Source organism: Emys orbicularis, chromosome 3 (genome assembly GCF_028017835.1).
Source record: "Emys orbicularis isolate rEmyOrb1 chromosome 3, rEmyOrb1.hap1, whole genome shotgun sequence".
Taxonomy (NCBI): domain Eukaryota; kingdom Metazoa; phylum Chordata; order Testudines; family Emydidae; genus Emys; species Emys orbicularis.
In genome coordinates, this window is record NC_088685.1 from 104065698 (window position 1) to 104082525 (window position 16828).

General features: G+C 44.5%; 1 protein-coding gene across 2 annotated transcripts in view; it reads right to left on the reverse strand.

The window, feature by feature from the left end:
• LOC135876602 (MFS-type transporter SLC18B1-like) overlaps positions 1–16597 on the reverse strand; it is a 37125-nt gene extending 20528 nt beyond the window's left edge. Inside the window, exons 1-4 of one of the 2 annotated variants that reach the window (XM_065401873.1) lie at positions 16552–16597; positions 14807–14952; positions 13410–13505; positions 10642–10715 (exon numbers count right to left, since the gene is read on the reverse strand). In XM_065401873.1, coding sequence (XP_065257945.1) covers positions 10642–10715; positions 13410–13505; positions 14807–14952; positions 16552–16597 — 362 coding nt within the window. Of the gene's footprint in view, positions 1–10641; positions 10716–13409; positions 13506–14806; positions 14953–16545 lie in introns of both variants that reach the window. The other variant, XM_065401872.1, reaches the window with a different exon arrangement.
• Between the last annotated feature and the right edge of the window lie 231 nt (positions 16598–16828).

Sequence of the window (16828 nt, forward strand, 5' to 3'; positions counted from 1 at the left end):
AGGTGATGTATATCCTATAATAAGTCTGGCCTGTCCCTGGGGTCTTTATACCCTCCATGGATGATGTATTAGGAGTCCAAGTCGTCCAGTATGTAGTCCATAGAGGCTGTATTGTAAGTCCAAGCTGCACCAGGGTCACTGCCCAAATGCAGGGCACTTTCCGGGGGGGGGGCTGCAATACATCTGCAGGATAACAGCATCCTGTTGATTTGCCCATGAATTTTCACCCAATCCCATTTGCTGAGGATTGCAAACTTTCCTGAAGCAGGAACTCCAAATGGTGGTAACATTTCAGGGGAAAGGCTTATTAAATAGGGCTCCTCTGTAGGTCACTAGACCCCTCCTCTTGTAGATTGCTGGTCAGTCACGATAAGCCTAAAAGCTCTTTAGCATACACAGCTGGCTTGCCCCCAGTACCTTGAAACACAAGATAACACCTCTGGCGATTCCTGAATGTCAAAGGTATGTCCTACAGAAAGTGGACAGCCTAAGAGGATTATAAAACCAGGCAGAGTAAGCCATGGTAAACTGTCTCCTCCCCCACAGCCCATAAGGGGAAAATGGTCTGTTAATTTTATAATTTAAATTGATCTTGTAAATTGGACTTCGCCGTAATGTGACACTGCTTTCTACTCAACTCTCAGCAGTGTCTAAAAAACTGAATGTTATCCGAATATAATAAAGCCAGAGTATCATTTTTTGATCTTGAGATTCCAGATGAAGTCAAACTATTTTTTTAATTACTCAGACAGATAGTATTTTGCTCACCGTTTATATTGTGATGCACTTACGTTCACACATGAATTATTCACCCTCATCCTTGGGGCTGTGCAAGCCCACAATGTGGTCACAAAAAAACATCCCTGATTTCCATTGCATATAGGGATCCTGCTCCAGTTAGGACAAGTGCACTTTTTGGGTCTGTGTACCAGTCAAGGAATCCAGCAGGATCCTAAGTCCACTGCTGTTGGAATGGCTCAACTTAGTCCTCACAAACATTATGCAGAATGCAGCAGGTCACAATAATATAGTCGGCATTGGTAACTTCAGCATTCATATGGTTCTGCAAAGAGCGCCAACAGGATTTCAATCCACCAAACACATTCAACTACACAGTCTACAGCTACTGAAAGTGTAATTAGCCTTCTTTTGCCAGACCCTCTGACATCAGGGTATGGTTTTAAATGTCATGGCAAAAGAGGGTACAACACAGGGTCCCCCAGTGGGGACAGTTACCCATTTATAACATCACTTGGTGGGAAGAGTGTCCCAGACTGTCTATGAAGAAAAAGTCCCAATCTATGGAAAATCCTGGCATTACACACTTTGCCAGTACAGCCCATGTTAGAGTCCATCAATTGGTCATGGTGTTCAACCAGGTACTGCACAATAACGGAGCAGAATTCTTTGTGGTTTGTGCATTCAAAATGCTCCTTGAGGAGGGCAAACTAAAGGCACAAGTTCCATCTATGCCCACAGCACAGTTTGGAAAGCCCATTTTCTCAACAGCAGCAATTATTTCAGGGACTTTGTTTATGCCCACTAACCTTTGAATAAATCACAGTTCTGATTGCCTCAAACTGCTGCCAACACAGCTGATTTGACAACACAAAACTGGATAGCTATAGACCAATAGCAGTCAGGGATAGCCAGCTACCAGTTGGCTATAGGAACCTGCTTCTGGACTGGCATGGCCTCCCTCATGTATGCATCCGGACACTGCAGGGTCAAGACAAGCTGTTCACAAAGCTCCAGATACATCATCTGCTTCATGTGAAAGTTCTGGAGCCACTGCTGGGCATCCCAGGTCTGCATGATGATGTAATCCCACCAGTCTGGTGCTTCTGCAGCAGGGCCATGAGTATAATCTACATATGGGGAAATCTGTGGCTATAGCAAGAGTCATGAGCAACAGTCACCAGTTGGGATCTGCTACATCTGTTTTTTATAAGTCCCTCTGGTAGGACAAAAATGGCTGCCAAGATGTCCACCAGTGTCTCATAGATGCTCTGCTCATCGTGTGAAAGTGCAAACTTGACAAGTTCTTCCAAAGGTGCTTCATCCATCTTGGTGGCTCCAGTTGCTAGGAGTGTGTAGACCCAAAGATGGCTCCACTGCGTGTGTTGGCAGGCTGAGACAACTTCTGGTCAAGTGCCATGGAATGGACAGTCAAGTTTTGATACTCCATGAACTAAGACCTAGAGTGGCTACAGCTAGTGTTTTCCCCAGGAATTGAAAAGGGGGGGGGGGGAAGGAGGGGAAGTGTTTGAATTTACAGGGTGGGTGAGGGCCGATGATGGTGGGTTGTATGGCATCATAGTAAAAAGTGGGACCATGAGGGTGAAGGTGGGCTGTATGGCATCATAGTAAAAATTGCAAAATATTTCACGACCATTTTATTAGATTTAACTCACGTTTTAAAAAAAAAAATCAATTAAAATTGGCTACTCAAACCTTGTATGAAGCACTACATCTACATCCTTCTTGATTTCTTGTTGTAAATTTTCACAACTCTGTTAATGAACGCAGTGCATTTGAGAAGTTCATCTTTGGTGGACTCTCACAGGTCCAGTCCTTCCGTTGATATGCTCATTAGTTCATTCACATGATCAGATAGAAGGCAACTTCTTTCAGAACACAAAATTTCTATTCAATGAAGAAAAAACAAACATTCAACTGTAGCTGTTGTGACTGGGAGTAGCAAGAGATGAATTCCTACTTTTTTAATCCCAGGAAACAGCACAAAGATTGGGTCAAGCCACTAGCGATGATAAAGAAGTTGAAGTCAAATCTTCATTCATTCATTCATCTTATGATATTCCACTCTAGGTTCAAATTCTCTATTCTGTCCTGATCACATGGCAGCCCCATTTCTGGTAGTGCCCCACTCCACTCAACTGTCAGTGTTTTATAAGACAGGCATCTGTAAAAAGCTACGTAGAGGCTGAGGACAATCCAGAAGTAGCTGTTGTAGATTTGTAAGAATCAAGTCTGTATACTTTTTCAGCTGGCTTAAACACATCTTGTCCTCTTCACTTAAGGATTCAATACAAGTGCCTTCATTAGTCAACTTCTGGAATGAAGTCTTTGCTTCTTCCAGTATGTTATCAATGTATCACTCTGATTGATCCAAATGTAGCTTCTATTGCTGGACAAAGGTCTACTATTGTTGTAGCAGATGCCCAGATGGCATTATTTAATGACCCAAGTGGTTTCAATAGTAGACTTACAAAAGAGAGAATGGCGATAGTCTTCTCTGAACATAGTAGCAGAAGTAGTCCACCAGCCTCGCCATTTAGATCTGTCCTATCTTGCTAGATACTTTCCAAAGCCAGTAATAACCATTGCAGTAATTTTAAGACAACAGCCAGAAGTCATTCATGAGAAAGCCAGCGGGTATTCCCAAATTGGACTAATTTGAATCTCAGTCCCAGTATATTTATTTTTTCCAAGACAGTCAGTCTTTCTGGACTTTTTTTTCTTTTTTTTTTTTAAAAGCAAAAGTATAATGAAGACATTAAATGTATGGCTTTTTAAATGTCTTTTGAAGATTCTACAGCTGGTACTAGTGCTTGGAGTAGATGGCCTCTGTAGTGTGTATAGGAGAGATTAGGGTTATACTTTTCTCTAAGCAAAGCTTGTACTCCACTATGTCTCCAGAGAAGTTTGCAGCTCCATCAAATGCACAAGCAACCATCTGTTTGGGGTTCAATTTACAAGAATTTAACTCTAAGATGCGGATTGTCACAGATGCAGCCGATGTGTCTTCTATAACCTGAACATCTAGAAATGCATCTATTGACTTACCACTGACATCAACGTACACAATGACTTAATACTTGATACCCATTTGCATCAGTGCATTCATCAGCCATGTACACAAAATTTTTGAATGTAGTGAGAGTTCTTCATTTTTTAACTCATAGACTCAAGGTCAGAAGGGACCATTATGCTCATCTAGTCTGACCTCCTGCACAACGCAGGCCACAGAATCTCACCCATCCACTCCTGTAACAAAACCCCTAACCTATGTCTGAGTTATTGAAGTCCTAAGTCTTTCACTGTTGAACCCCATGTGTCTAACCCAGGGGTGGGCAAACTACAGCCTGCGGGCCGCATCCAGCCAGTCAGAGCTTTGGATCCAGCCCGCGGGATTACCACCCCCATGGCGCCACAGGCCCCGTGCCACTCCCAGAAGCGGCTGGCAACATGTCCCTGCAGCCCCTGGGGGAGAGAGGGAAGAGGGCTCCATGTGCTGCCCTCGCCTGCTGGCACCGCCCCCCACAGCTCCCATTGGCCAGGAACATGGAATCGCAGCCAATGGGAGCTTCAGGGGAGGTACCCACAGGCTAGGGCAGCGTGCAGAGCCCTCTGTCCCCCCGCCCCCAGGGGCTGCAGGGACATGGTGCCAGCCGCTTCCAGGAGTGGCACAGAGCCAGGACAGGCAGGGAGCCTGTCTTAGCACCATTGCCACCCCAGAGCTGCTCCAAGTAAGCAGCCCCAGGCTGGCCTGGCCTGCACCCCGAACCCCAACCCCCTGCCCTGAGCCCCTCCTGCACCCTCTCCTGCGCCCCAACCCTTTGCCCTGCGCCCCTTCCTGCACACCACACCCCCAGCCCTACATTCGATTTCCCCACCCACATGTGGCCCTCAGGCCAAAAAGTTTGCCCACCCCCTGGTCTAACCAGTCAGTTGAATTTCTTGCAGAAAGATAGTAAGCATTTGCCAATTTTTTTTTGGAACCAAGAACCAGTATCCAACTTCAGGATTAAACTAGTGACAATGCACTTAACATTGGCCTCCCGTTTGTAGTGTGTGGTATCTCTTGCTTAAATAGAAAGTATGATGCAACAGCTATGTTTGTGTGCATAAACTGTTGTCTCTCCCACATTAACAGCCTCATCAAGTACTTCTAAAGTTGACTTTGACAGTGATACCCTTATAAGGCTTTCTTCATGTCGATGCAGCCCAGGGACTTGGTGTGTTGCAGCCTTTTCATGTAGTTTGTCAGCATTGGCTTTGCTGATCAGTCTGGCAAAACAAGCTCCTCCACATTTACTATATAAATCCATGGTACGCCCACATCTTGAATACCATGGTGCAGATTTGGCCGCACCATCTCAAACATATATTGGAATTAGAAAAGGTACATAGAAGGGCAACAAAAGCGATTAGAGCTATGGAATAGCTTTCCATATGAAGAGCGATTAAAAAGACGGGGCTTTTCAGGTTGGAAAAAAGAGACGACTAAGGGGGGATATGATAGAGGCCCATAAAAATCTTGACTGGTGGGGAAAAAGGTGAATAAGGAAATGTTATTTACTCCATCACATAACACAAGATCCAGGGGTCACCCAATGAAATTAATAGGCAGCAGGTTTAAAACAAAAGTACTTCTTCCTCTCACAACACAGACAACCCATGGAACTTGTTGCCAGGGGATGTTGTGAAGGCCAAAACTATAACATGGCTCAAAAAAGAACTAGATAAATTTATGGAGGACAGGTCCATCAATAGCTATTAGCCAGAATGGGCAGGGAGGCAACACCATGCTCTGAGCATCCCTAGCCATTGTTCACCAGAAGTTCGGAGTGAACAACAGGGGATGGGTCACTTGATGATTACCTGTTCTGTTCATTCCCTCTGAAGCACCTGGCATTGGCCACTGTCGGCAGACAGGGTACTGGGTTAGATGGACCATTGGTCTGGCCCAGTATGGCCATTCTTATGTAAAAAAGTAATAAAAATGTTTAATACAGAAACTCCAAGATAACGGCCTCTCCAGATAGAGACAATGGGAGGTAACAACCTTGGAAAATAATGCATTTTAAAAATCTTGGCTACTAGGAAACATATAGTTAAGTTTCCCAGTCACAAATCTAGCATTCTGGAGCAAAACATAGTGCAACAAAGAAATGTTCCTTTAATTTTCCCCTCCCTTCACCGCACCTGACTCATAGTAGTTGTCCTTGAATTCAGAGGTGCTTTCACGTGAGCTAACCTCCCACCCTGGTGGGGATGGCAGGAGAAGCACCTTTCTCGTTCCTCCAGCCTCTCACTCTGGGCACTGTTAGTTGTGCCACTGTTAACTCACCACTGGCCCTGCACTGTTACCTTCTGCTGCTATCTGCCACTGTGAGCTCTGCGAGTTGGTCTCTTGAAGTTCCACCAGCGCCCAGTGATTTCAGCTCTCAGTGGGGGAACCTCACTGCTAGTGCAGACTGGGCAGTCTCTTCCACATAAACACTGTCCTGCAGCAAGTCTAAGCACTTAGACCTGATTATCAGTGACAAAAATTAGACAAGCCATTTACAAGACAAACTTTGCCTCTCTACAAAGGAAAAAGGACACTAAACTATCTAAACTGCTACATGCCACAAGGAGCCACAACAGTAGTTCCCTTAACCCACCCAGTAATATTGTTTATCTTTCCAGCTATACTCTTAGCCCAGCAGAAGAGTCTGTCCTATCTCGGGGCCTCTCCTTTTGTCCCTCCAGACCCACGAACATGATACAGTTCTGCGGTGACCTAGAATCCTACTTTCGACGTCTCCGACTCAAAGAATATTTCCAACATACCTCTGAACAGCATACTAACCCACAGAATCCCCCCTACCAGCACTACAAAAAAAAGGATTCTGCGTGGACTCCTCCGGACGGTCGAAACAACAGACTGGATTTCTACATAGATTGCTTCCGTCAACGTGCAAAGGCTGAAATTGTGGAAAAGCAACATCACTTGCCCCATAACCTCAGCCATGCTGAACACAACGCCATCTACAGCCTCAGAAACAACCCTGATATCATTATCAAAAAGGCTGACAAAGGAGGTGCTGTCGTCATCATGAATAAATTGGAATATGACCAAGAGGCTGCTAGACAGCTCTCTAACACCACATTCTACAGGCCATTATCCTCTGATCCCACTGAGGATTACCTAAAGAAACTACACCATCTGCTAAAAAAACTCCCTGACCAAGCACAGGAACAAATCTGTACAGACACATGCCTAGAACCCCGACCAGGGACATTCTATTTGCTACCCAAGATCCATAAACCTGGAAATCCTGGATGCCCCATCATCTCAGGCATTGGCACCCTAACATCAGGCTTGTCTGGTTATGTGGACTCTCTCCTCAGACCCTACGCTACCAGCACTCCTAGCTAGCTTCGAGACACCACTGACTTCCTGAGGAAACTACAATCCATTGGTGATCTTCCAGAAAACACCATCCTGGCCACTATGGACGTAGAAGCCCTCTACACCAATATTCCACACAAAGATGGACTACAAGCTATCAGGAACAGTATCCCCGATAATGTCACAGCTAACCTGGTGGCTGAACTCTGTGACTTTGTCCTCACCCACAACTATTTCACATTTGGGGACAAAATATACCTTCAAGTCAGCGGCACTGCTATGGGTACCCGCATGGCCCCACAGTATGCCAACATTTTTATGGCTGACTTAGAACAACGCTTCCTTAGCTCTCGTCCCCTAACGCCCCTACTCTACTTGCACTACATTGATGACATCTTCATCATCTGGACCCATGGAAAAGAAGCCCTTGAGGAATTCCACCATGATTTCAATAATTTCTATCCCACCATCAACCTCAGCCTAGATCAATCCACACAAGCAGTCCATTTCCTGGACACTACTGTGCTAATAAGTGATGGTCACATAAACACCACCCTATACCAGAAACCTACTGACTGCTATACTTACCTACATGCCTCCAGCTTCCATCCAGGACACGCCACACGATCCACTGTCTACAGCCAAGCTCTAAGATACAACCGTATTTGCTCCAATCCCTCAGACAGAGACAAACACCTACAAGATCCCTATCAAGCATTCTTAAAACTACAATACCCACCTGCTGAAGTGAAAAAACAGATTGACAGAGCCAGACGAGTACCCAGAAGTCACCTCCTACAAGACAGGGCCAACAAAGAAAATAACAGAACACCACTAGCTGTCACCTTCAGCCCCCAACTAAAACCTCTCCAGCGCATCATCAGAGATCTACAACCTATCCTGAAAGATGATCCTTTACTCTCACAGATCTTGGGAGACAGACCTGTCCTCGCTTACAGACAACCCCCCAACCTAAAGCAAATACTCACCAGCAACCACACATCACTGAACAAAAACACTGACCCAGGAACCTATCCTTGTAACAAAGCCCGATGCCAACTCTGTCCACATATCTATTCAAGTGACATCATCATAGGGCCTAATCACATCAGCCATACCATCAGGGGCTCATTCACCTGCACATCTACCAATGTGATGCTGGCACATGATGGCATATAATGCCCCTCTGCCATGTACATTGGCCAAACCGGACAGTCTCTACGCAAAAGAATTAATGGACACAAATCTGACATCAGGAATCATAATACTCAAAAACCAGTGGGAGAACACTTTAACCTGTCTGGCCATTCTATGACAGACCTGCAGGTGGCTATCTTAAAACAGAAAAACTTCAAAAACAGACTCCAACGAGAGACTGCTGAGCTGGAATTGATATGCAAACTAGACACAATCAATTCAGGATTAAATAAGGACTGGGAATGGCTGAGCGATTACAAACATTGAATCTATCTCCCCTTGTAAGTATTCTCACACTTGCTTCTTATCAAACTGTCTGTACTGAGCTATCTTGATTATCACTTCAAAAGTTTTTTTTCCCCTCTTACTTAATTGGCCTCTCAGAGTTGGTAAGACAACTCCCACCTGTTCATGCTCTCTGTATGTGTGTATATATATCTCCTCAATATATGTTTCACTCTATATGCATCCGAAGAAGTGGGTTGTAGCCCACGAAAGCTTATGCTCTAATAAATTTGTTAGTCTCTAAGGTGCCACAAGTACTCCTGTTCTTTTTGCGGATACAGACTAACACGGCTGCTACTCTGAAACCTGTTCAACTCTAATGGTCATAAAAAAAACCCCAAAAAACCACGACTCTCTACAGAGCCTAATCAACGCTATCTTTAAACTGGGGAGAGGGGCAGGTCAAATAGTGCCTGTGACTCTTAGGCAGAGCCCACACCAAGCAAAACACCTATCCCCACCCCCTCTCTCTCTCTCACCACTGGGATCTGGCATCCAAACCCCCTGCTTAGTGAGTGCAGTTCCTTGAGGGTGACCCCCCACCAAATCAAGACAGGCTAAGTACAGTTTTGCTGACCTTTCCTCATACAATAAGGAGAACATTTCGTTACCCCCACATTCAATACTAAAAAGTGATTTGTAACCCAACATCGGCCAACACTGATCACTTGGGCAACACAGCCCTGTCTGCTGGATACCTAGGCAGAGTAGGTGTGTTCATGTAAATACAGGCTGGTTCTGAAGCCTTCTCCTCCTATCCCCAGCTCATCACTAGCTGTCAGGGAAGAGCTCATTGAGACCTTGCTTACAAGCCATACTTTGAATGTATTAGGTTAGCTAACATCACCAAAACCAATGTGCCGACATGATCATAAAAAACACAGCTGTGTGAGGAAGCTAGTCTTTGTTCATACTTTTCAAACCTATTATGCTTTTTTCAGGTACAAGTATTTTATCATATGCTGTATATGCTATTAAAGGGTGTATTAATATTTCAATTCAAATTTCCAACCAACAATTAAATTGGCAACACTGCATGTAACAAGTTGACCACTGGGGGCAGGGGTGATGGGGAAATTCAGGGGAGTGTAGGGAAATTCCTTCAGCTGAATAGTTCACTAAGAGGCCTGGTATATGCCCCCAGAAATCAGAAGGTTTGACTTGGGTCTGTGTAGCGCAGTACAGATGCGTCAGCATGATTGTGAGACCCAGGTCCAGAAATTGTAAGTCCATGTTCACTATGCAGTGTGTATGCAAAAGTACAGGCTCAGAAATACCAAGTCTGGAGACTTGGGTTCCACAGTCCCAAGCGGACAATGCAGTGTAGACATACCCCTACTGCCTGAAAGGGAAAAGGAGAGTTTTATCTTCTACCACCTATTGCTGGGAAGGAGAGAAATGGTCTCTAGCCCTCCTCCAGCTTCCCCTGTCCTTTGGAGGCAGGTGGCTAGCACAGGTCCTTCTCCCCTGTGAAGAACTCCAGTGCCTTCCTCTGTTGCTCCTCATAGTTTTGCCAAGAAGCATCCCCACGAAGCAGACTTGATTTCACAGCTACCCAATGGGGACTAGACACTTTTTTAAAAATAAAGCCTACATGTTGCACAAGTTAGTGCCTTAGCCCCTACAATTGCCAGACAAAGCTTCTGATTTCCAAGTGGATTTAAAACAATTAAAAATCCCATTTTGTGAGCTAGATTTTGTATGCACTTATTACCATACTTACTTGAGGTTTTTCCAATAACTATAATAGCAAATTACATTTATGGTATCTTCCAGCCAAGGATCTCAGAGTACTAAACAAGCCTTATAGCTCCATGAGTTAGGCAAGTATTAGTCACACTTTACAGAGAAGGAAAACTAAGGCAAAGAGGTTAGGTCACCAACCCAAGGTCAGAAACAGAGCTGAGGTCTTTTGACTCCTAGCCCTGAGTTTGAACAGCAAGACCATCTGTTTTTCATATGATCAGAACACAATGCAAATTGCACACTAGAAATAAGATGCAAGAAAACACACTCACCCAAACAGAATTGTAACACATCCCGAGACAAACATCCCAGCCACAAACATGAATTTGGCTCCAATTTGTACAAGCTGCAATTGGTGAAGAATAAATATTACATTTTAATTACTTCAAGTCTGCTTTTATGAAGGAAACTTATTTGGGGAGTTTTGTTATGAAATCAAAACCACTGTGCACGCTCTAGAAAAAAAAATCACTGACAGAACAAAGGCAGAGAATCAGAACTCCCCCCCTCCACACACACAGCTTGTAACCAAACCTAAAAATATTCTAAATGGTTAAGTGACTTAACCTACTTTTCCCATCCAAGTCACTGGTAGTGCTTACTCTCACTGCCATTTGCTGTAGCCTCTGTACAGTGGCAGAATGCACCAGCATTCATATATCGATTAGATGGAGTGACTCGCATACATCCAGCATTGCCTATAGCAGGCAGTAATGGTGCTATTAAGGTAGGCGCTGGGGAGCTGACAAAAATGGAGGTTTCCATTTGCTCATCTATCTAACAGACTAGCAGCTAACCCAAGACAACAGGGTATGCAGCTCAGGGCATAAGCACCAGAAGGCAGTAAACACAGGATCCGTGGAAGGCTAATTATTCAGGGAAAAGATCATTCTGTCATGGAAGCCAGTTTAAAAGAAACTTGTAACCATCTCTGAAGTAAGGAACGCACTTCACTTCTCCCCATTCTCAGAAATGCCAGAGGCAAGATAGCATGGCCTGCTTTCACTTGACTCTACCAGCTAGGAAATGGATGGCTGGGGGCACAGCCTATGGCGAGGTCACCTTCAACAATAAGTCTGTGGGGCTTCTTATTGCATTCTACACCCTCCCTTACCATAAGCACACATTTCAGTTTCTTTGGATTGTTCAGGGCTAGAGAAACAGTCTCTGTACTGCAGCGTGTTTTACTTAAGCCAGTGGTTTGTCCTGCTTTCAGTGAAACCCTGAGATGTCCAATCATTGCTATGGGCTACCTACTGGTCTATTGTATTAGTAATGAATTATGTCTTTCACACAGCAGCACCTCCAGTGGAGGCCTCAACTTCTCCACAGCTCCCACCTACTTCACAGGAGAAAGGTAAGCAGTCATATGTACTCCCGACTTCTGCCAAGATACACAAAACTACAGCTCCAGCCACACCTAGCTCTGAGGCAGCCTCCTGGCTCAGCAAGAGGAATATCTTCAGTTCTGTGTTAAAACACCAGGTGGAGTCTAACATGTGTGTGTGTGGGGGGGGGGGGGGGGGGAAGGTAGCAGGAGAGAGAGAGAGGGAATAGTGAGAAAATATGAAACACAGGAAGAAAAGAGTGGTGGATGTAGACTGATGGAGGGGAGCAAGGAATAAGGTAAACTTAGACCTGGTCTACACTGGGGGGAGGGGCGGGGTTCGATGTAAGATACGCAACTTCAGCTATGGGAATAGCGTAGCTGAAGTCGACGTATCTTATTTCGACTTCCCTCCTGTCCTCACGGTGCGGGATCGACGGCTGCGGCTCCCCCCGTCGACTCCGCTTCCACCGCTCGCCCTGGTGGAGTTCTGGAGTCAACGGGAGTGTGTTCGGAGACGCGATATATCAATCCCCAATAGATTGATCGCTACCCGCCGATCCAGCGAGTAGTCTGGACGTACCCTTAGAACTTGCCACAGTTTGAGTAGAAGGAGTTAACAAGTGCAATAAGGTAAATATGCTAGACAGGACATCAGTGGTGAGAAGACAGTAGTGTGTCCCCCTTTTCCGTCCCCTAGATCAGTGGTCTGTTGTAAGAGTCCTTTTTTTGTGAGGGTTGGGAGATCTAGTTAGAGGGAACAGTTCCTTGGTTGATACTAGAGGTCTAACTCCACTTTCCTTGAAAAGACTAGAGGACTTCTTCTTTCTTTGGATAAGTGAGGGGAGAGAGAGGAGAAAAGTTAATCTTAAAATCCTAAAAAAGTCCAGATGTGGCCTTAAACCTGTACACAGGCTTAAGAATTATATTTGATAGCCACATTTAGGATAGGAACCTAGAAGATATTCTCTAGCCTTAAAATGTTTTCCTTGAATGATTTAGCTCCATCCCCACTGGTAGGCCTGACTGCAGTCAATGCAGAGAGTGCCTAAGGAGGTGCCCCATTCATTCTTCCAAAAGTGACATTTCTCAAAGCTTTAGGTACTATTAGCCAAAAGCCCGGCAAAAGTGCAATTTAAAAAAGGGTACTCCAAAAAGAATGGAAAGGAGAGCTTTGAGCAAAGTGTGTTCTGGTTGAGTGTTTGACCCCTTCTCGCTGGAGCTCTGCCTGCAACAACCCATTATTTTAAAAAACAGCACACAAGGCTTCTATTGCTTCAAAATCAACAGTCTGAATGTTCAGTCAGAGAGAAATGTGCCTTCTGTTAGAAAACCAGTTTCTCCTGGGGTCTGTGGAGCACTTCTGAAGGTCAGCAGAGCAACTTGATCTCACGCTGCTGGATGTCTTCTTTGTTTCTAGTTGAACTTACAGGTGTCCAGGCTCTTTGTTACCAAGAGAATGTTGGATGTTTGTAAAAGCAACTGGAATATAGGAAGACAACCTAACCACATTTACTAAAGGATGGAGTAAGTCTCAGAGTGCGTAAGTTAGCTTTCCCTAGCCACTAACCACCATCTCTTTTCCTCTGTTTAAAAAAGCAAGCCTATGAGCACTAGAAGTCATAAGCGGATTTGTCTGGAACAGGCTCTAAGTGAGGTTGTTAGGTCCTATTCCATAATTAAGTCATTACTGAAAACTTTAAAGATACTTACATAATTGCCTAATATTAAAGAAGTCAAGAAATTGAATAAAGCAAAGCATCCAAAAATCAGTCCAACAACTGTATCACTGGCACCCTTTTTCTCTGCCTGTAAAAGGAAACACCAAGACAGCCAGTTTTAGAACATGGACAAAACAAAAAACAACAAAACAAACCACCATACACCATGTTAGCATTAGGTTAAAATACTTTCTAATCAAGTCTTCCATCGTACCTGCCAGTATGGTCATAAAGCATTTTCTCTTTTAAAGAGGAGTGGGAGATTCAGCAGTAACTCTACAGCAATTTAAAATCACCTTGCACCACAATTCAGTATTTCTGTAGTCAGGAGCAGAAGCAGCATCTATTCCAAGTGGAAGCAGGTGTGAAGGATGGAAATTCTAAGTTGCTGTGTTGCACTACAGGTCAGCTAGTAGGACCTTACCCAGGGACAGAACGCATTCCCCAAGTCCGTACACAGGTGGAACCTGGTGTGCACAGACCTCATCCCCCTGCAAGGAAGGGGCAAATGAAGGAATCTGTCTCCACAGCATGGTTCCTCTACCCCCATATCCCAGGATGCCACAGAGGACACCCTGCAAGTTTGGGATCCATGCAGGCAAGGGAGTGTGGACTGGGCAGGGGGAAAGATGACATCATCTCCCCACTGGCCTTATAGAAATTACCTGGTAAGAGGTAATATGTTCTGTCACCGTACTTTTCCTTTCCACTGGAGCTGCACTGCCAGTGGAGCTCAGGGTGACTCCAGCATTGGAACAAGGCCTCTGCGCAGAGAGCGCTGGCCTCTCACAGATCCTGGTGGCAAGCTTTGAAGATCACTCCATGCAGCAGGTGGGTGGAACACTAGAATGTTCAAGGCCTATCTCTCTCCCCCCTCTCCCCAATGGATTTGTTCTAAAAATATTACTCTGAAGTGTCATGGGGCTCTACATGCATTTTTTCCTCATCTTATTCAATTTAATGTGACAGTAAAGATGGTTTTCCTCTCTGCCAGCCTGGCAAATGTTTGCCTGGGAAAGGCTGAGGAGGAAGACATAAGTGGATGGGTTGAGGGTGGCGGGGGAGGGGGAAAAAAAAAAAAGTGATCTAGTGGATAGGGCACTGGAATAGAAGTCAAGAGACCTGGGTTTTATTCCTGGTTCTCCTACTGACCTGCTACATGAGGTTGGGCAAATCACTTCACCTCTCTACAGTTTGTCTGCCTCATCTAAAATAGGCTGCAAGTGCTTTGTGACAGGAACGGTCTCTTACAGCACCTGGCACAATAGGAGCTTGAGCTCACATGTAGCCTCTAGGGGTGATGCCGCAATATAAATTATCGGATTTTAAAGTTACTTCTCATTTTTTTAAACATCTGATAATAGTCTGCAGCGCTGTACATTAATTTACCTCTCTTGGAAAAAAGGGTCCCAGGATTGAATAGCAAATCATTGAACTGAAGTTCAAACAAGCTGTTGCTACCATTGCGAAGAGCTGATCTCTGGTAAACCTACTTGACTCTTCACGGGGAACTTCTGGTCTGCCATTTTCTAGAACTAAAAATATTTGTATTAAGCTCTGATAAACTGGGACACAATTTCAAGCTATCTGTTTACAAGAGATGGGCCCTCCAGGAATTAGTAACCTAAACCTATGGTTCAGGAAAAGGTAATTGATGTTCTGCCATTAAGAGCCCTAAACCCATCATTTTCTCAATATATTACTGTACCATAAGTGAAGATCCCCCAACCCTGCAAGCTAATCTGTACAGATAGCCAGCCCCTTGCACCCAGAGTCCCTTTGACTTCTAAGAGTCCCAGTGTCTTTCCACACTGAGCAGCTTGCAGCATCAATGACAAAAGGATCTGACCCCATGGCCCTGACTCACAAGCTCCATTGAAGTTAATTGGATTATTTTAGGGACTATTTACTGCCCACCTGAGTACTGGGTGCCTGATCAGACCCCAGGGCACCTTTAAGTGAACTGACAACTTCTAGCAAATAAAGTTGTAGTCTTTTGTCTACACCGTATTAATGATCATTAAATGTGCCATAAAAAGTCTGCACCTGACCCCTCACATACACTTTGTTTTACAGCCCAGAGACCCAGAAACAATCAGTTTACAAATAAAGATGTAAGAAACTTTAAAAATACAGGTGTAGGCCACCTGCCAGCTCTTTGTATCCTTCAAAGAAAATTTTGTAATAGATAGTATTTAAATTTACTGTTCTCTATTGCCATGGTCACAGGGCACAAGGATTAAGACCTGAACCTTCCTGTTTGCTACATACTTGGTAAAGTAATTATATATATATATATATATATATATATATATATATATATATATATATATATATATATATGTATATGTATATGTATATGTATATGTATATGTATATGTATATGTATATGTATAAAAATAAATAAAGACAAAGGAGTGGGCAGAGGGAGAGGTTTCCTGCTGCATTCCAGGGTGAGGTTGAGGCCAGAAATGGTTACCGGGGGAAAAAAATGTTCTTTATCCAAGGTGCATTAGGATGGTTACTTAACAGGTTTGGCTTCAGGCCCCACTAGTAAGACTTTCCATTATTTGGCTAGGGTCGCAATTAGTTTCAGAGAGTTTTTAAATAGCCATCAAGAACCTTTTGACATTATCGTTGTATAAACCTTTACTAAACAAACCAAGTTTCCGTTGCGCTTCAGTTATCTGTCCCATAAAAAGAAATAGCTAATTGAACACATTACCCCAGAACAGAATGCTATGGGTTAATTTCCACAGTGAGAGGTTGACACGTGAACGGCAAGACGTGCCAGTGATCTTAGTACGATAGTTCTAAGTTCTTCTGATGTGCAATTTAGTGGCAGAACAATAACAGGAAAATAAAATAATCCGGGGGCCATCCTCTCCCTCCCAAGTTGCAGTGATCACGAAAACTCTTTCAGCAGCAAACACAACCCCACAACTGAATGAAACAAAAAGGAGCCATCCCGGAGTCTCGAAAGGATTTGGAGACTGCTTGGGTGAGCTAAGGGATTGCCAAATTGCCTTGGGGGCGGGGGGGGGGCGGGAGCGGAGAAAATCACACCGCGGACACACTAAAGAAGGTTAAAGAGAGCAGAATCCGAAAGTACAAAAAAAATCTCTTACGCCCACCTGGGGTTTGCAAAGTCTCCTGGGTCTCTGCTTCCTGGCTGCCCATAGCGAGGGATCCTGGATACCGCAGCCCAATGTAGCTTCACCAGACTAGTACGTCCCTCTGTCTACCCCGGTATTTTGCACGGAGAGAGGGAAAAGATTGGGAGAGGAGGAGCCTGGTTAGAGCAGCAGCCTCGGTTGTTACTATTGAGCATGCTCCACTCACATTAAACCCGCTCATTAGCCGCACGGGAGAAGCAGCTGACACTACTGTTCCCTCCCAGTTTTTCATTGA